The following is a 20,829-nucleotide window of genomic DNA, read 5'->3' on the forward strand; positions in this document are numbered from 1 at the left end:
GGGTTGAACATATTCTACTGATGATGCATTAGCCCACTACGCTATCTAAATATATTATATTATGTATACACACACAAATATATATAAACAGATGTGTAGAAACCATTGCAGGTATGAGTGGATATAGAGGATATAGATATAGATGATATAGATTAGTGAAAAGTAGATATGTGGAAGCCAGTGCAAATGCATAGTAATCCATGTATATATCTGTAGATATGTGCAGATGTATGTAAGGCAGAATATGAATTGGGAATTGGAGTAAATACATATATGTGAGAATCAATGTAGTTATGCATAGATGTGTGGGAATCAATGTAGATATGTACAGGCATGAAAGAATCTTGGTAGGTACAAGCAGTCATGAAAGAGTCCGTATAGAGGAAATATGTGATATTTTTCTAATAAATGAAGATAATTGCTGCCGGTTCTGCCTCAGGCTGTATAGCTTTTAGTAGAAAGCTGTTCTGCCAGTGGAAACCCATAATGCAACTGGTTTCATTCATTAAAAAAGAAAAGAGTCAAGCTATTTGACCCAGGCTTCTATTATGTTGCATAAATAGATTAATGCACATTTTGTAACACAGACCGCTGAGTAAGAATCAAATAAATCTCTTATAAGTAATGCACCCAACCAAAATTTTGGGAGCACCAGGACTGGCTGTGAGCTTCATTGCAGAGGCAGCAAATCCCTGGATACGGTCTTAAGAGAACACTATATCATTAGTAATACAAATCTGTATTCCTATTGCTATAGTGCCTTAGTCAACATTTAGGTGACCAGGCCAGAGCTACTAGGGTTAAAAAAAAATGTAGTTTTATTCCTCTTTTTTCCCCTCACTGTGCCAGTCTCCTCAGGAAATCTCCACTTATTTGGCTGATATCATAGATGACCTTAAATGGGGGTTGGGAGAGTGGGCATAGGACACCGGGTCAACTTTATTGAGATGAACTGGTCTGGGCACTCCAATGCCTTAATATACCTGGAGCGTCCCTTCATTGTCAGGACATATGTTGGACATGAATCGGTTAAAGCCAAGATGTCCTATAGTGGTGTAACAATGATTCCACTGCTCAGCGTTTGTTCTTCCTTACATTTCCAACACTGGCACGGACAGTAACACGTTACTCAAAGAAAGCTTAGGTACAATTTAATCTGCTGCTGACAGAACTCTAGTTGGTTGGCAGGAAGTATACAAAATTATACAAAGCACACAGAAGTAAAGTTTCATTGCAACATAGAATGCATCTGGTTAAGTGTGGAGAACTCCAATTAACCCTAAATTTACCCTAGCCTAAAATGATGTCAGGGACAGGAAGATCGTTTAATTTATAAGAAATCATGACTTATTTAATACTATAAAAAGTAAAACTATAAATTATATTTTATTTCAAAGTAATACCATTTCACCCTAAACATTTAGTATGGTTTTATTCATAAGTCAAAATAATGTGTATTATTATTAATATATAATCTAGTTACATCACTAGAGATAAGGATAACTATTCAAATAAAGAAAGGGGAAACATTTGGTTTCAATATTAAATAAATTAAAGGCATTGCAATAATGGACACATGGCAAAGGAGAAAATATATCTCGGTTAACACATCCCAGAAAACCATGAAAGTGAATATGACATTTTCATTACCCATGGGATATTTTTGTCCATTGACCTGGAGAATATCAGCAGATTGGTATAAAGGTGCTGCTTTCCATGTGTGTGTGTGTGTCTGTGTTTTATTTTTTATATAACATAATATTGTGTAGTATACAGTATAACAACTGTTAAGTTGGGAATGGGACGGTGTTGCAAAATCTGAATACAGAACACCGATTGTTTAAACTAAAGTAGCTTTGATCACTAGAAAAATATTTAAAGATTTCTCTAAATAAAAAAATATAAAAGAGCATTAACTGCAGCAATCTTCAGCTTGCAAAACCTTAAATTATTTGAAATATGTTTCCTCAAATTCTTTGTTTGTGTTTTAAATTAACAATGAGCATTCCAAACAATATAAAATGCTTAACAAAATACCACGAGCAACACGACTTAAAGGGACTCTCCAGTGCCAGGAAAACAATCCGTTTTCCCGGCACTGCAGGTCCCCTCTCCCTCCCACCTCCGGTTGCTGAAGGGGTGAAAACCCCTTCAGTGACTTACCAGAGGCAGCGACGATGTCCCTCGCCGCTGCTTCTTGGTCCACCCACGCTCCTCCTCATCCCCACGTCATCCAGCAGGGGAGACAGATCACGCCCGCCGGCGGGGGAGACCTAATGCATTAGACTTCCCCATAGGAAAGCATTCAAAATGCTTTCAATGCTTTCCTATGGGAATTTTAGCGACGCTGGAGGTCCTCACATAGCGTGAGGACGTCCAGCGATGCTATAGCACAGAAAATCTGTGCTATGAATCAGGAAGTGCCCTATAGTGGCTGTCTATTAGCCACTAGAGGAGGAGTTAACCCTGCAATGTAATTATTGCAGTTTATAAAAACTGCAATAATTACAGTTGCAGGGTTAAGGGTAGTGGGAGTTGGCACCCAGACCACTCCAATGGGCAGAAGTGGTCTGGGTGCCTGGAGTGTCCCTTTAAATGGGCACTCCAAAAGTTAGAACAGTCATACTTGTGTGTTGTCTATTTCTTTTAGTAGGATACCAGGAATTGGAGAATGGTTTTAAGTTCAAACATTTCCTTGTTAGAGGTGATATTACTGAAGGAGTATCAAATTTAAGAAAAAAAATATATATAGTTGAAATTCTGTTGGACACCAGGATCTCTTAGATATATTCTTTGGTATTAAAAATTAATTACAACATAGTCATCAGCTTAGAAATTAAATTGAATAAAGATGCTCTGATGATCAAACTCCTTTATTTGCTTCACACCTGAGCATCAAACTATGGTTCTAGAACTGTGAGAAGTGGTGTATTTTAAATAGAAAGATTATAAATGAAGGTGCTAATTCAAAGTGAATTTAAAATTCAAGGCAAAAGTTGCCAAACTGAACACATAACTGGCTTAGATCATTTTTTTCAGTTTGGCTATTTTGAACCTTACATTTGAAATTCACTTGGAATTCACCAGTAATTCTCACTTCAGTAAGAAGACTGAGAAGATTGTAAGCTCGTTTGAGCATGGTCCTCAACTACCTATTGTTCCTGTAACACTTTATTATGGTCTCACTTGGTACATTCCCCGTTTATTGTAAAGCGCTACTGGAACCCTAACCACAATCTGAGGTTATAATGGTTATAGTGCTTAGAAAGGAACCATAACAACTTACATAGTTAAATAGATGAAAAGAGACATCAAGTTCAGCCTCTCTCATATCTGTTTTTGTTATTGTTTCAAAAGAAGGCAAAAGGCCAGTTTGAAGTGCTTTCAGATTTTGCAACAAACTTGGAAAAAAAATCCTTCTTGACCCCAGATTGCCAGTCAGATCTCTCCTTGGATCAAGAATCTATTACCCCACTAATTAAAAAGGATATCCCTGAATATTATGTTTTTGCAAGTAATCATCCAATTGCTGTTAAAACATCTGTGTAGACTCTGATACACTTTATCGGAATGAGGTGGTTACGGCGCCCAGAGTGTTCCTTTAAATTAAGAAATTAGATATAATAAAAAAATATATTCATTTTTGTAAATATCCTATGTTATGAGTTCTCCAGAAGTCAGCAATGCATTGCAGTTATATTTGGCACATCAAATGATGCAAAATGATGGAGTTATTTCTACAGAATATAGATGACATATCCATGCAGTGTTGCAATTTATCTAGATAAAAACGTGGAGCACCTGTTCTATTCTGCTCTGAAGAAATAGCGGTCTCATTTGTTACGTTCCAAAACACACACAGAGAACTGCACAGGGAGGAAATAAATGCATTTCTACAGAACAAAATATGGTTAGCCTTTTCATAATACTAGCTACCTATCCTCAGAAGGACATCAAGGTCACAGGCATTTAAAAAATAGCAATCATCTGACTACAAAGCTAAACCTATTTTTTTTTTTTTTTTATACATCTTATCTTTCTTTTTCCCAAAGAGTGATAAAATGAAATAAAAAGAATGAGCTGCCCTTTCACAGTTAAGTGTTTGCATCTGTTACCTGGAGGCAGAACGATATCTAAATCTTCACGGGCTTCAGCTCTAAGCCTAGCATTTAAAACCAATCATTCTTTAAAATAGCTGTTAATCATCATTAGTCACAGATTCTGCAATGACTGTAGGTCAGCTGCAAAGTAAATATAATCTATAATGGTAAATCAATATTGAACCAACTCCCCAAGTCTCTATAAACGGAATGTTAATACACTCCCAAAAGACAAAAACATACACACTTACTATATCTATATCCTGGAGAACCCCAAGTGTCCATACCAGAAGTGTGCTGACAAAACCAATTGACCGCATGATGACATAATCGTAATGCATAAACAGTGTAGAGTGATAAACAATATGCCAAAGGGTAAAATATAGCGTGAAACACAAAAATAGATACGTACTAACAAAGGAAAAACCAAGATAGGGGCAAGAATGAGAAAAGTATGCCGGCACACTTCCAGTATGGACATTCGGGGTTCTTCCCGAGATGGAGTATTTTCATGTTTCCTATATATACAATGTTGTTTTTATTTGCTTTAGATGTGATATTGAAAAAACCTGGTTGGGTCAAAACGTCAATTATGGTTTTTCACATGAAGGTATGGAAATTAAAACGCTAGTATTATATATTTTGAGTGCATCCTCTTTTTTTATTGCTTATAGCACCTGGGCATCATATTTTTTTGACCAGTTATGCCTTCTTTGGAATATATATATATATATATATATATATATATATACACACATATACACACACACACACATATATATATATATATATATATATACACACACACACACACATATATATATATACACAGACACACACACATATACACACACACATATATATATATATATATACATTCATACATACACACACACACTATTATCTCTACAATCTGCAATATTCTCAAATTCAGATAACACACATTTACTACAATTCTCTTCACTGCTAGAAGAAAATTAAACCACTTGAAATAAACTAACCATATGAACGACACATGATGGGATAAGGAGGGCATCATCATATACACAGCCTTTCTGTGTGAGGTAGAACTGAATAGAATATCAGCTGAGAAATGTAATTCTCATGATTGTCAGCCTGGCATCTGAGGGAATGGCAATTTATTCATATGTTGCTTCATTTTACACAAAACTACTACCATGAGAGTCTTAAGCAACACATCTCCTTGTGTTTAAAAGGAAATATATACAAGTTTTTTTCTTGCCCTACGAATTATTTATTGATGGTCGAACAACCTTTTACTCTAGTGGAATATGACTTTTTGAGAGAAACTCTCTAGAATTCCTATGGGATGCAACAAGTATCAGTCTTCAAAGTTTTGCAAATAAAATGTGGAAAATTAATTTGCTCAACATATATTTTTCTTTTTCTTTTTTTAATACAGAGGTAAATTTGTCACAAATTTGTTGTTTGCAGAAATTCCCATAAGAGACGTAAACCGTGCAGAGATAATTCCATCCATTAATAGTTCGAAAATAGAAAATACTCAACTAAGTTGACTGACTGGTGCAGCTCCACCTTCGTACCAGGTTCTAGTTTAAAATGTCAATATTTAAATACGGTGAAAACGAAAACACTGCCCAGCTTGAATTCTAAAAATGAACATTTGTCACTTCTCTGGAGGGAAAAGGATGTGCGCAGGTCATCTCTTCTATCAAAGGGTTAATTCATTTGAAGGTATATTCTCTAAAATAAAGAGTGTGAGTAAGAGTGATAGCTAGCGTGTGTATTGTACGCCAAATTCTAATTTATATGCATCATGGGAGAAGCGATTGGGGCTTCAATTGACTATTGTTAATTTCTATTTACCGTGCGTAAATCTGCCAATTTTAATTAAAAGGCTTGTAAGAAAGCTATGCAGGATATAGCCTGGTGACAGTGAGCAATGAATCTGAACATAAACTGATAACAGCATAGCCAACGTTTATTTTTTGGGGGTTTTTTTTGTGTTTTTTTAAACAAGGTTGGTGTTTTTTAGAGCTGCAACATCTGTACTCATTTTGGCAATATAAAAAGAATACCTCTTGAAGGCAATATGGTTTGTTGCTGTCCTTATTTAGCTTGCTTGGTTGCATCTATAGATGCTGTTTTGTATACAGAGTGAAATATAAATGGTTTCTCAACTCTATAGGTACATGGTATCAGTCTATTCTTTGTAGGTCAGTAGTGTGTTGTGTCTCAAAAATGTCTATAACAAAGCTATATAAAGGAACACACCTCTGTGATTAAATTCGATTTAATACATTTATTTGAAGGGGAAAAAGATATTCTCGTTTTGCATTTCTATGTATATCTGGTCCCCATTTCAGGTTTTATCTGCTTTCCAACTTGGTGAAAAATCTGTATTTTAGTTCAAATTTGAACATAATATGGTAATCTACAAAAATCTCACTGATGGAGGTTCCTATATTTGTTTTCCCCATTATAATCGATACCTGTCTGGGATCATATCCTTGGGAGTAGCTAGCAGCTCTACATGCATGGCGACTTGGTGGTTCCGGCAACTTTGCTTAATTGGTGCTCACAGTTGGGGATGTGGCCGATCCCTTTAACCCCTTAAGGACACATGACGTGTGTGACACGTCATAATTCCCTTTTATTCCAGAAGTTTGGTCCTTAAGGGGTTAAGGGAAATATCCCTTATCTGTGTGGGATTACTCTCCTGGTCCTTGTCTGAACACCCACCTTTGGACCAGCAGGGGCATCTTCATCTAAACCATGCAGGCATACTGTTATTCCAGAACTCCTGGACATGTCCTCATTTGTCATAACACCTCTCTTAAGATGACGGAGGATACCTTGTTCTTGCAGAATGAGATGGCGGTGGTTAATCCAAAGCGTACTGAAGCTTCTCTACGAGCATTTGATTACAATATAATGACCAAGCTACACAATTCTACATTTCTACTGGATTCAGAACTGTTAGGTTCCAATGTCCAAGATGGCACTTATTTGCTACTCACCTGGATCCAGGGATCTCCATCTGGGCATCGTCCACATCTATGGAGAAGAAATTGAGACTCTGCCACTTGCTGGTGGGACTGAAGGTGAGACTTTGGCAGGAGCAGCCTAATTGGTGGACCGAACATGCTGGCTGATGTTGAAGCCTGGGGTGTTGTGCAGCAGTTGTCTAGAGCTTCTGTGTGACCTATTTTGGGGAGCCTGCTGGGCCTTTCCATTTCCAAAATTTTAAAGGAATAGCTTTTTGAAATTGTGGCATAGATTGACAAGTGCTTATACGGTATATGGTTTTTAGACCATATAGCATTGCCATCTGCTAATGATGTATCACCTTTTTTTTTTTTAAATTCTTTTTTTTTTTTGTGCTTGGTAGTACATGGTTACAAAATACAGTTCGGAGCATAGTTGTAAAATGGGAGCAAGCAGGTACATGTTTTAGCGTTAGCGTTCATGTTTCAAGTTTGTAAGCACATTTTCTCTTAACAAATAGGTATAGTGACATGCCCAGGGTGAGTAGTGTTGTGGTTGGTCTGGTAGGGTGTATTTATTTTCCCTTGGGGATACTCCAGGTGTGTGGGTGGTATGACTGTAATCCAGGTTAGTGCAGGTATGTGGGTTTGGATGCCTGTGCGTGCTCGCTAGCGGAACATAGTAGATTTTCGTGGTCTGTCTAGTGTGGAAGTGGTTCCGGAGTGCGATGCACCCTGTGCGGCATCTTGTGTGTCCCCTGTAACCCTGGGGATGAGGGGGGGGGGGTTAGGCGGAGTGGCTAGGTTCTACAATAAGCGCCTATAAGCTCTCTATCGTGTGTCGCTGCAGTCTAGATGTGCCTCAGTGACATATGTGTAGAGGATGAATACGTGCTGAACCAATACATATGGATTATAATTGTAAGGTAAAGAAAGAATAATTGCATGGGAGCACCGAGGCTCGTATACAGTACAGCAAAACATGAAAAACATTAAGATAAAGAGAGAACTTGGAAAAATAAGGAAAAATAAGAGGAAGAAAAAGAAAAAGAAAACCAGGGAGATGCAGCAGTGCCATTTATATGGGGACAAAGTCACGGGTGTGAGTGGTTATTGGGGGATACCCCTTCTCTCTCACGGGTATCAGGTCCTCACACTGGCAGTCCCTGCTCTGTAGTGAATGTTGCCCCTGGTTTCAGTCCCTGGTCGGGGTCAGGTGGTAGGTGTCGGTGACTCGGTGGTTGATTGGTCGTGTGTGGAGCCGTCGTCCTGTTCCCAGCTTTCTGGTTGGCTCGCGGTCATGGAAGTGAGTTGTGGGGGTTGTAGTCCCAGTGTCCGCAGGAAGGTGGGCGCTCCGGTTGGGGTTGTGAGATGGTGTGCTGTCCCGTTGTGGTGGACAAGTAGTGCGCCCGTGTTTCCCCATCTGTAAGCGATGCCGGCCTTGCGCAGGGACGTTGTCACAGGTTCGAATGACTTTCTCCTTAATAATGTGGCTCTTGTGACATCCTGGAAAAAAGAGAGCTGAGAGCCCTCAAAGGCCAGAGGTGTTTTGCCTTTTATGGCGATCATTATTTGGATCTTGTCTGATGTTGTCGCCAGGCGCAGGATAACATCCCTTGGCATGTTGGGAGGTATGCGGGTAGAGCTGGTCACTCTGTAAATCCCGTCCGGGGTTATCTTTTTAGCGGCTAGCAGTGTTGTAAGTAGCCGCCTTACATAATGCGGCAGTTCCTCAGTCGTGACAGCGTTTGGGATGCCCCGGATTTTGATATGATTCCGGCGTTGTTTGTCTTCCAATGACATAATTTGGCCGGCGAGTACATGTTGCTCTGCCTGTAGGCGTTGAATCGAGTCCTGGAGGGTGGACACTGTGTCCTGTACGGTGGTAATGTCAGCTTCCACTGTTGTCACTCTCTCTGTGACCGACTGTATGTCTTTTTTGACTATAGCGACATCAGCCGCCAGCAGCTGTTGTATGTTGGTCCAGAGGGTTTTCAAGTTGCCTTTAGTCGTGGGGGCCGAGTCGTCCTGGGCCTCTTGCGGCGGTCTGTGCTCCGCCAGTCCTGTTTGTATTCGGCTCATGCTCCTGGAGTCCTGTTTGTATTCGGCTCATCGCGGTCAGGCTCGGACGGTTGCCCGGGAGGAGGGCGGTGTGTGGTGCGCGCCGTTTAGGTTTGCACCGGTCGGAGCCACATCTCGCCAATATCCCTGGCTTGTGTGGTCGCGCTTGCTGCAGGTTTGTTTGATCGGCGGCCCATACCCGTGGTGTCCGGGTTCAGGTTGGGTGCGTGGTACCCGAGTAGGCTTCCGTCAAGGTAGGCCTCCAGGCTCTGGATGGGCGATGCGCGGTAGGCCGCGGATTTGCGCCGTTGCCTGTGCTGCTTGGGTGGTTGGAAAAAAGGCATCAATCGATGCAGCAAGGAACGCTGATCAACGTCAGGTATTTTTCGCTGCTTGATGGTGCTTGGTGTAGGGGATAGTCGACGGATTGTTTCTGGCTATGGGAGAGCAAGTTTAGATGGCGTCTGAACAGGATGGCTGCCAGGCTCCGCCCCCCTGTGTTGATTTTATGTTTTTAATCTCAGATTCGTCCTTTGACTTGATGTATCACCTTTTGAGTCTTATGATACCTTGTTATTTTTTCCTGTGTGCCTCCTTGGTGTGTTTTTTGTTGTTGTTTTTTTTTTTTTCATTTTTTTCAGTTGTTTATGCCTTATTATCTCTATCTACTTAGTTATACAATAACATATTTTGTGCTATTGAGAAATGTATACCATTGTTATGATGAATAAAAGCAATACTTGCACTCAATGCTGTGCATTTACTTCAGTAGAAATATAACTGACAAAAATAGGTCTACATTTGATCTATTTCTGATAATTAATTTCATACTATACCTTTATAATTCACCAAAAGATTTTTTTTTTGTTAATCAAAAAAAGGACAAAAAAGCCTGCACTCACTGGAACACTGTCTACCATTAAGAGTTCTATAGAGATAGTATTTTACAAACAAAAAGTCAAACAAATCATCCAATAATATATGAAAAACTGCATTTTTATATAATGTAGCAAAACAAATTAAATCCAATTGTTTTACATTATACAGCTTAAGTGCATTTCTGAGTTTCTAGAACGTTTTCAGTAATATTCCACATTACATATCATTTTCAGTGATGGTTGCCACTGTTATGGTGAGGTCATTTTGGCCTCAGAGACCATTTTGGACAGATCCACTGTGCAATTATAGACATGCCAGTAATGTCTGCACCTTAATAGCCTGCACCTTGGTTACAAATTAATTTTGTTATTGCCATCTGTAAGGTTTTCATTCTCTACAGATAACATTATAGTTTTGCTTTGGCCAAGAATTAGAGGGTGTAGTACTAAGCAAATAACTATTTTTTTCCCCAAAAAATGTGGAGATATTAAATGATGTTGCATTGGTGGTTATAATATTGAGTTAACGCAAAAATAAAGAGTCAGACATCATACATTCAGGTTTTTATTTATTTTTTACTAACGTGACAGGCTTTTGGCCCACACAACACATTTCCTGTGGAACCTGGTGGAACAGAATTGTCAAAATGTTCCAGGATGGGCTGTGTGTCATCTGGGTCATTCTGCCATTGATTAGCTAAATTAGTTCTATATGAATGTACATTTATTATGTAATCTCAAAATAAGAGAACTCCCTAATTGTAAGGAAAATAGTCTCACTATAACTACAATACAAGAGTCCCCAGCAGTTAAAATGATTAAATGACTTTTTAAGTAAGAGGTTCTTGTCAATAAAGAGACAAATGCCTACTAAACAATCACAAGGGTCATTAAAAGGGAAGCAGCTGTATTATGGAACTAAGTATTAAGCTTAGAGTATAAAATGAACGAACTGTGTAATTCAAGCACATGAGACTCTCAGGGAATATTAAATCCAATAAATAGATGCTCAGAGTAAACATTCTAGTTTTTTTTTATAAATCTCATATTTTGCTTGACCACTCCTTGGAACAGGATATAAACTGTTTTTTTATTGTTGTTGTTTATTGGTTTTTTTTTTTGTTTGGTTTTTTTTAGTAATAAAAACTAAATTTTTTAAAACTAAAACAAAAACAAATGTATTGCTTTAAAACCAAAAACAACTAAAATATAAACATTAAAATTATTGATGGTATGCAAACAGCACTTTTTGGTATGATGTACACTATAATGTGTCAAATACATTTAAAAAAAAAAATGCTATCTGCTTTTACATCCTTATTTTCAGGCCGGAAAAGTTTATTCTTAAAAAGTGATCATTTATACTAAAATAAGACATACTGAACCTATGTCAAATTCGTGTAAAAATCTTTAATCTTGTGCAAAATATTTCCTTCAAAGAAACACATTTATTTTCCACCTCTCACCAACAAATACTTTTTTTAACTTGAATCTGCATTTTTGTTGCTTTACACAGCATCACGCCAATTTGTGAAATATTTATATTTCCACTAACTGCTTTTCAGACCATGAAGTAATCAGCTTCATGTTGACTGTAGCCCTCATCAGCCCAATTTAATCTTTCCCTCTGATGCAAGCACACAGAGCAGTTAATCGCAGCTCTTGTAATTAAAAGACTAAAACAACTAATTAATTGTGAATTGCCATTAAAAGCATAATATTTCAAAGTGCACTCCAAGTAAAAAGTTAACTTTCAATGCGGTTTTTCAGATTGGTATGAACTCAAAGAACCCTCTTGCTGTAAACATTTTCTATGTGATGTGTTTCTGAGTTAGTTAAGAATAGTGACCTCATTTTTTATAAAAAGAAAAGTTTTAAAAAACCTTTTAAACTTTACGGTTATCCACGTATCCAGTGCGGGCACAAACTCTTCACTGCAGCCCTATCATCCTATTCATCAATCCTAAGGACTTTTGTCCAGTCAAGCATGAAGACAGATGATGCACGGGCATTAGTCATCTCAAAACGACAATCAAGTGTTTTTATACGGGATGCATTGAATTCAGTTCCTCTCTCAAATAAGCATTGGATGAACGTAGTGTCCATTGTCATCATACTTTACTTGCGGACACTGTAAGTCAAATAGTTTTAGCAACTGAAGCTATTTTAGTCTAAATCCCCTAATGGCTGTCAGGCAGACAGATACTAGGGATGGACATTGTAAGATGTAAACAGTGACATTTCTCGTAATTGGCACAGATTACAACATGAAGACTACAGCATCTATGCCCCGAAACAATTTCTTAATATGATTACAATGAAATGATTTTGGTTCTTATATTATCTCCTTACGTAAAGAATAACAAACAACTACCATCCAGAAATTGAGTGTGCCTATACAAAATATTACGTATAAAGTACCATAGTATGGGATGGAGTACTCAAAGTAGTCTCCAATATCTTTTATGGCAGGTCGCTTCACTGGCTAAATATTCAAAGGGACACTGTAGGCACCCAGACCACTTCAGCTAATTGAAGTGGTCTGGGTGCTGTGACCATTTTGCACTAAATGCTGCAATGTAAAACATTGCAGTTCCAAAGAACTGCAATGTTTACATTGCAGCTCTAAGTCTGTCCTCTGTGGCTGTCTAACAGAGGGGGGCACTTCCGGAATCCAAACAGACTTTCTGTCCGTTATCTGATGCTGGATGTCCTTATGGACCTGGATCCAGGTATGTGGCTTAAGAGGTTTTAACCACATCAGCCCCGAGCGAGGGGGGCACTCCAGGAGCCTATTGTGCCAGGACAAGTTTGGCACTATAGGATCCCTTTAACCATCATGGAGGGATGCACAAATATTTGAGTGGTGGTCATAAATTGTCTTGTGCAATCCAAGCCAGTCTTGCCAATGTAACTGATTCCACAATGCTCTGGATCTTATAAATTACGTGGCCAATAATTGTTTTATTGAGATATATTTGAGATTCCTTTTCTAGGAATAAAAGGGTTCATGCAAGATAATATTGTTAGGTTTGAAAAACTCACCAGTAACTCTAGAGAAAAAAACCTGACACTATTTGTTTTCATTCATTTAAACACAATTATAATAAATGCATTACGATTGTAATAGGGATTTCTGTTACTTTGTAATTTATTTTCCTCTTCACTTTTGCATCCTCGATAGCCATCGGAGTAATGTAAAAACTGCCTTGTACCTGCATCTATCATTGTAAACATGCCATAGAACAGACTAACCACCTGACAATTTATCAAGTAGGAACCAGCAGCCGTGAGTCGTAGTGTCGGTGGTCTGCAGCTGAAAATGTCTCTCTGGTACAGCTGGACAATTCCTCATTTATTTCATAGAGTTTAGTTAAATTATAGATGTTTAAAGGGCATATTGCTACAGGGAACAGTCAATATTGTTATCTGACTGAAACATACAGCAGCTTACAGGTGTTTTCATTTTCCAGAATTGGATTTTTTGGTACATAAAAAAAAAATTGGTAGAATTTTCTAAAATTATTGTCTGTTATTTTGTTATGTCCCACATCCCATGTTATCTAGGAGAAAGATCTACCTCGTAAATAAAATGAATGATGTGTATTATGGCTCATAATATTCCTGCTCAAGCTGAGCACAAAGGCAAAGCAGAACAAAGTAAGAAATCACAAATGTTAGAGGCAGCAAATATAGGAAAATTGAGGGGGCAGAAAGGCAAGGGACAAAGGTGAATCAAAGAAGGAAAATGAACAGAGATTGAAGAAATGGCATAAATGGAAGAGGGGACAGGACTGTAAATAACACATTCATTACATGCCAGTGTTGGAGAAGAACTCAGGAAAATAACAGGTTGGTAAGAAACGACAGAAAGAGAATACAAGATAGAAGTAAACGGGAAAATATAAACATAGAAAAACAACACACACAAAAGAACAGAAAAAGTAAAAATGTCCACATTAAGTTGTGATTAAATACAGAAAAAAAAACCATAATGGATAGTGAAGATGTAATGACAATGAACATGCAAAGAACAAAAATACTCCATTGTAAAGAGGAAGGAAAAGAAAAGTATTATGCAGGTGGAGAGAAGGGACAGAACTATAATCTATTAAAAACTGTGGGGCACTGGGATATACCTAGACCAGTGATGGTGAACATTTTTATGCCAAAGAGCCCAAACCGCAATACAAACCAACTTTTTTTTCAAGTGCCAACACAGCAATTATACATGGCAATTATACACACTGACACTCATCGATACACACACTCACAGATACACACACTGACACACACATACTCACAGATACACAGACACACACACACACTCACAGACACACACACAGTGACTGACAGACAGACACACACACTGACAGACATACACACACATTAACTGACACACACTCACTGACAAAAACTGGGTTTTTTGCTTTCTTTTGGATCAACAGCAAAAACAAACATGAGGAAGGCTGAACTTGATGGAAAAGTCTCTTTTCAGCTATGTAACTATGTAATTCATACACAGAGTGGCTCACAGACACACACACTGATATACATATATACACACACATTAACTGACAGACACACACTCATACACATTTCCCCCAACACTCACAACTTACTATATATTTTTGTCTTATTTAATTTAACTTCACCCAGCCTTCGTTGGAGAACTGGAGTGGATTCCTCACCTGGGTCCAGTGGGGCTGCAGGGTCTGCTTGTGCCGCTGGGCAGGTGAACATACAGGCAGGGGGCGAACTGGCAGAGAAGGCGGCAAAGGAGCTCTGATCTTCCTGCTCAGCTCCCCTGCGCGCCGCTTAGTGATGCCGCATGGCCACAGAGAGGGCTCGGCATGCCAGAAGTTCGCCATCGCTGACCTAGACTATTCCATAGGAGTTAACTATGAATTACTTTATACTTTTACAGTGATGTAGTCTGGGAACTGTAGTTCTCTTCCATCCTTGCACCAGACCAAAAGTAGAGTGAGTCAGGTACACCCACAGAAAGTTATCATTGGTCAAACACTTATACAAAACACACAAAGTCCCACAAACATTTTAAAGCATTATCCGTTTGTCTATCTGAAGACAGTTAGATACTGTGCCTAAATGTACAATTGTTGCTAAACTGCTATTGGCATATTTTGTTTACCTAAGCCTATACTTGACTGATAGCATTTGACCATGTGTGCCCAGTTCACTATCTACCTCCCATAATAAAACCAAACTGTGAAGGGAGTTCGAGAAGTGAGGAATGGTCCAAAACGTATTGATGCATGGGGTCTCCTCCTCCTGAATATGCGGTTGGCTGGCATTAGGCACTTAGTTTCCAGCTGGCCCCTGCTCACTATGAGGTATGCCAACACCATTTAAGAACAGATAATGATATAGTATTAGATTGTTAAACTGGAAACTCTCACATCAAGCCTACAGTTAGCTAGGAAGACATGAAAAACGTATGCTGAATAAAATGATAGATTTAATTAGTGATCAGCCACTCTGCTTCTGAATGGTCTGTGGTCATATTTCCTCAAAGGTGCTGGACAGCATAGAACTGGGAAAAGAAAAATGTCTTTTTTTGCAGATCTTTACAGACATACAATAGCTTGACTTCACATTCATATACAGGTTTGCCATTCTGAACATCTGATAACATTGCAACATTAACTAATAATAAGAAAAGAACAGATACATATCTCCAGAAGAAGAGAATCAATAAAACCCACTGGCCTCATATAACCACGTCTCAAAGCTGAAGAATTGTAATTAAATGGAATGTTTTCCTACCAAAGTCAGCCAGCTTTAGTTCTCCTGTATCGCTGATGAGAAGGTTCTGTGGCTTTAGATCTCGGTGCAAAATATGTCCTTGGTGGATATAGGACAATCCCCGCAGCAACTGAAACAAGAACAACTGAAAAAGAAGAAAATTGTCAGTACTTTTTTTTCCGTATAGATTTTTCTGAAGATTAAACATTTAATTTGACAGATGATTTATTATTGATCTTTAGACGTCTGAATTTATTGCTTATAATATATATATTTTGCTTATACACCAACAAAACAACAAACTAAAAGAAAAACAAAAATCATGTTAAACAAAAATATATCAAGTCTCCCAATATTAGTGAATGAAAATCAAAAAGAGGCATTTGCAAATGAAGCAAACTAAATGATACCGAATAAACCACAGAATGATAATAAAAGACACAGGTGAGTGAGGATGGTAGAGATACTCTAAGCACTAAATCATCCATAGCTTAATGCAGCAGATTGGATATATAAAGCATGTCCCTGCAGTTTCACTGCCCAAGTCTTCCTTGAATTTGCCACTAAATTGCAATTTTTGGAAACCTCTATACTGACGTCAAATTTACATTCAGGATGGATTCAGGAGTAAGTGATTTCCGATGTTTGCCAATACACTTTGTTCAGAACCTTTTGGTGAGTTTTGTACATTTGTATTTTTCATGCATTCTTAGCAAAAAAAAAAAAAAGTTGGACCATATGGAAACAGGCAGGCAATATATAAAGTCTCAAAGACAAAAATAAAGCATAGTTCCATCCTTGTCTCACTCTGCTTTTCCCGCTGTTCCCCTGTCCCCACTAGCTTTCTTTTATTAATTTCCCATCACATTTTATTAAACACCCATGACATGCATGTAATACACACATTGCATTGCACACATGCAGCTCCCCCCTCCACAGTCTGTTTCTACCACCCAAGTGTCCATATTTAGGAGGGACGGTCTCTATTTTGTGCCCAAACCCCATTGTACCTCTTTTCTATCCTAATGTCCCTTTTCTAGGAGCTCCACATTGTGTGTCTCAGCGTAAAACAGAGCTCCACAGCAATAATACTCACAGTAATGTGTCTTTAAACTACAATAAATTAATTTAGAAATCAGTCTTTGTAAATAAGATACATTGTTCTTGGTCTAAATTACATTTTAGTTGCATAGATTGTTACAAGTAAGTGACATAAAATGTCTCCATACAGCTCGGCCTCTAGCCACCCCTAAAATTAAAGTGTCCATTTTTATACATTTTAACTGTTGAGAGATGTTGAGTATGGAGCAAGGACGTGATCCCTGTTGGCCAGCTAGGTGTAGCTAAAAGTTTACACCTCCTTCCGTTCTCCAGTCCTCTGGTCCTACGTTAACCAGAAAGGGCGGGTAACTCACAGCAGCGGATTCACTGAGTAACACAGGATTGTGAAGGAGCACTTACAGTGATTTACCGTCATCCAAGGGTGCCGACCACATACTCCCTCCAGGGGCAAGTGGAGCAGGGCTGGTATGGAGACCTTTTGGTCTCACCATCAACCCGTGGATCCAGAGAGCTCCTATTAGCAGCTGGTCCTAAAGGCGAATGCATAATTTGCCTTCAAACAGTCTAGCAACAGTCTAGTGATTTCACGGGCACCGTCTAAAGCAGGGTGATGGTCTATATGTATGTTTAGTATTGCAATAAGATCTATATTAGACCTATCAATAGGTCTTCACACAGCCACAATTATTTCCAGCTAAACTTTTTATCCTTTCTGAAATAATTTATAAAATGCCTGGTCTCATAGTAAGAAAACAATTCTTAAACTCCAGGAACTCTGTACACTATTAGACATGTAATACATTTTTCTTTTTTTTTTTGGTAATATTTATTGTCAGTACGGTAATGCCTTGCATTAAACAGGCAGTTTAAATGTAGCATAAATTTTTTAAAAGGTTCTGAAAATAACAGGACGTCTACAGTTATGTATTCAATTCCTTTTTACATTGTAACACGCATTTATTTTGCTGGTAATAAATCACAATACATTGCAGGAAGCCTATTTTACTTTTAAAGAGGAAAAGTTTTTTTTTTTTTTTTTTTTAATGAACATACCAGCCCACTAGATCTACAGATAACAGAACTTTGCAAGTGCCAAAAAAATAGAACTGCAAAATGTTTATTTATTTAAGTCACATTCCCAGTCTCCCTATTCATACGTTACTGCATTTCCTTTCAATACATTACCCTGTTTTTGTGTATCCAAAAGAAAAAGAAAAATCTTATTATTAAAAGAATGAATAAACTTAAAATAAAAGGTCTATTCAGGTCATATAAACGTCATTCCAATTTATTAGTAGATGCCGTACAACAATTCACCGGAAAAAAATAATACAATTTATCAAACTTATTCCTCAAAATTACGTATGCAGTAATTTTGTGGTAATTTCTCAATACAGAAGATCATACATACAAGCGGTAGGGCACTGGAATTACAAATGGTAAACAAACGAGGAAATTAAAATATAGGCAATGCAATAATAATAATATAATAATGCGATAACATCTATGGAATTTATAATGTGCTATAATCATGTAGAAGACACGCTCACAAGCCTGGGAGCCAAACAGAGCACTTGGCTCGGGTGTGTGACACAGTAGGACCAGTATAGGGGGTCTAACCCTTCTTTGGCTGAGAAGTATCTTATGATAAATCCAGGTTCTGTATACTCTTAGGTGCTTTTATCAACGTCTAGCCTCTATTAGATTGGTTGTCCATGTCCATGTTTATAACTGGTGCAAGACACAGGGTAACCCTGTCAGCGAATTGGGGTAGAACTGGGGAGAATCGGGATACAGAAGATACCCATAAAATGGGTATTCCTATTCATAAATACCCAGGTAAGGCACAGAGCACGTTAAGCTACCTGTAATGCAGAGTTGTTAACATTTGCAAAAAATATCCAGGGACACTTTGGCAACAAGTGCGAACACAGCTGTACACAGGCAGGCACACACAAATACACTCAAAGAGATATATGCACAATAACACACAGATACATGCAGGGTCACACTAACTCACATATCCGAACACTGACAAACTGGCACACACAGAAATAATGAAAACACATCATTTAAGTTAGCTGGGGCCTGGCAACACTGGTTACACCACTAGTACCTCTGCCTATGGAATGCGGGGCACATCCCCAAACTAATTTTTGCTGGGACAGCAGCCCCAAAACGTGTCCTCTTTTGACTAAGATTGAAGAATTCAATAGAAATTAGCACTTTTATAATTTAACATTATTACACATCTTGGCTGTCAGTCATACAACCAGTATCTCTATTCCCTGGTTGTTTAGCTCAGTGGAGCTTAACACAAGAGGCAGGCAATTGCCCAGAGCACCTGCCTTGGAAAGAATTTTCATTGAGCTGCATTGGGAAGTCTGTGATTGGACAACCACGAAACGTCTGGGTTGGTTTAGTAGAGGAGGGCTTTCAAAGGCTGCAAACATGAGGTTTTTAGATATGTTCCCAATGAAAAAATGCACAATTTAACCCCTTAAGACCGCAGCCAAATGTACAAGTTGTGATCCAAAAAAAATGTAAACAAACCACAGAATTTTACTATATGTCTGTTCAACAATAATTTACCTCTTTCATACTAAGTGCACCAACACTTATTATATATCATTTTGTTCAGGGGAAACAGGGCTTTCATTTAATATCAAACATTCATGTATGGAACTCCATTTTATATGAATAAAATCTAAAAAACTTGAAAAAATTATGAAATCTTGTTATTTTTCAATTTCAGCATGGCAATTTAACTGTTAATGTCAGAATACTATTCGGTTTTCCTGCAATAAAACATACATATTTGTATTCAGAAATGTCTCACGAGTAAAACAGTACCCCCCAATGTATAGGTTTTATGGGGTTTTGGAAAGTTACAGGGTCAAATATACGACTTGTCCATTATTTTATTTTCTGCATAGAAATTTGACAGATTGGTTTGAGTGACCTAGGTTGCCTTTTAGACCGTATGGCAGCCCAGAAATGAAAATTACCCCCATCATGGCATACCATTTGAAAAAGTAGACATCCCAGGGTATTCAAAATGGGGTATGGCCAGTCTTTTGTAGTAGCCACTTGGGCACAAACCCTAGCCAAAGTTAGCGTTTTTTTTTGTGTTTTCTTTTTTTTACATAAAATCTGTACTTTCACTGATAATATTATTGTTAGTATATAGTTTACTGCCCTGAAACACACCTAGTTCTGCTCAGTGATGTCTCACGAGCGCCATGGTACCCCCCATGTATAGGTTTTATGGGGTTTTGGAAAGTTACAGGGTCAAATATACGACTTGTCCATTATTTTATTTTCTGCATTGAAATTTGACAGATTGGTTTGAGTGACCTAGGTTGCCTTTTAGACTGTATGGCAGCCCAGAAATGAAAATTACCCCCATCATGGCATACCATTTGAAAAAGTAGACATCCCAGGGTATTCAAAATGGGGTATGGCCAGTCTTTTGTAGTAGCCACTTGGGCACAAACCCTAGCCAAAGTTAGCGTTTTTTTTTTGTGTTTTCTTTTTTTTACATAAAATCTGTACTTTCACTGATAATATTATTGTTAGTATATAGTTTACTGCCCTGAAACACACCTAGTTCTGCTCAGTGATGTCTCACGAGCGCCATGGTACCCCCCATGTATAGGTTTTATGGGGTTTTGGAAAGTTTCAGGGTCATATATACGGCTTATCCATTTATGCTTTTTCACCTTGAAATTTGTCAGATTAGTTTGCAGTGTCCAGGCTGCCTTTGAGACCGTATGGCAGCCAAGAAATGAAAATTACCCCCATCATGGCATACCATTTGAAAAAGTAGACATCCCAGGGTATTCAAAATGGGGTATGCCCAGTCTTTTAAGGTAGCCACTTGGGCACAAACCCTAGCCAAATTTAGTGTTTGCTTGTTTTTTTTGCATTTTTCACATAAAATCTGTACTTTCACTGATAATATTATTGTTAGTGTAACGGAATGCAGTATAT

General features: G+C 38.2%; 1 protein-coding gene across 3 annotated transcripts in view; it reads right to left on the minus strand.

Moving 5' to 3' along the window:
* The window catches only part of CDK14 (cyclin dependent kinase 14), a 528,056-nt gene that overhangs the window by 233,192 nt on the left and 274,035 nt on the right, over positions 1–20,829 (minus strand). For all 3 annotated transcript variants that reach the window (XM_063452462.1, XM_063452461.1, XM_063452463.1), the window contains one exon: positions 15,796–15,919. In XM_063452462.1, the coding sequence (XP_063308532.1) occupies positions 15,796–15,919 (124 nt within the window). The remainder of the gene's footprint in view (positions 1–15,795; positions 15,920–20,829) is intronic.

Source organism: Pelobates fuscus, chromosome 4 (assembly GCF_036172605.1).
Source record: "Pelobates fuscus isolate aPelFus1 chromosome 4, aPelFus1.pri, whole genome shotgun sequence".
NCBI lineage: Eukaryota > Metazoa > Chordata > Amphibia > Anura > Pelobatidae > Pelobates > Pelobates fuscus.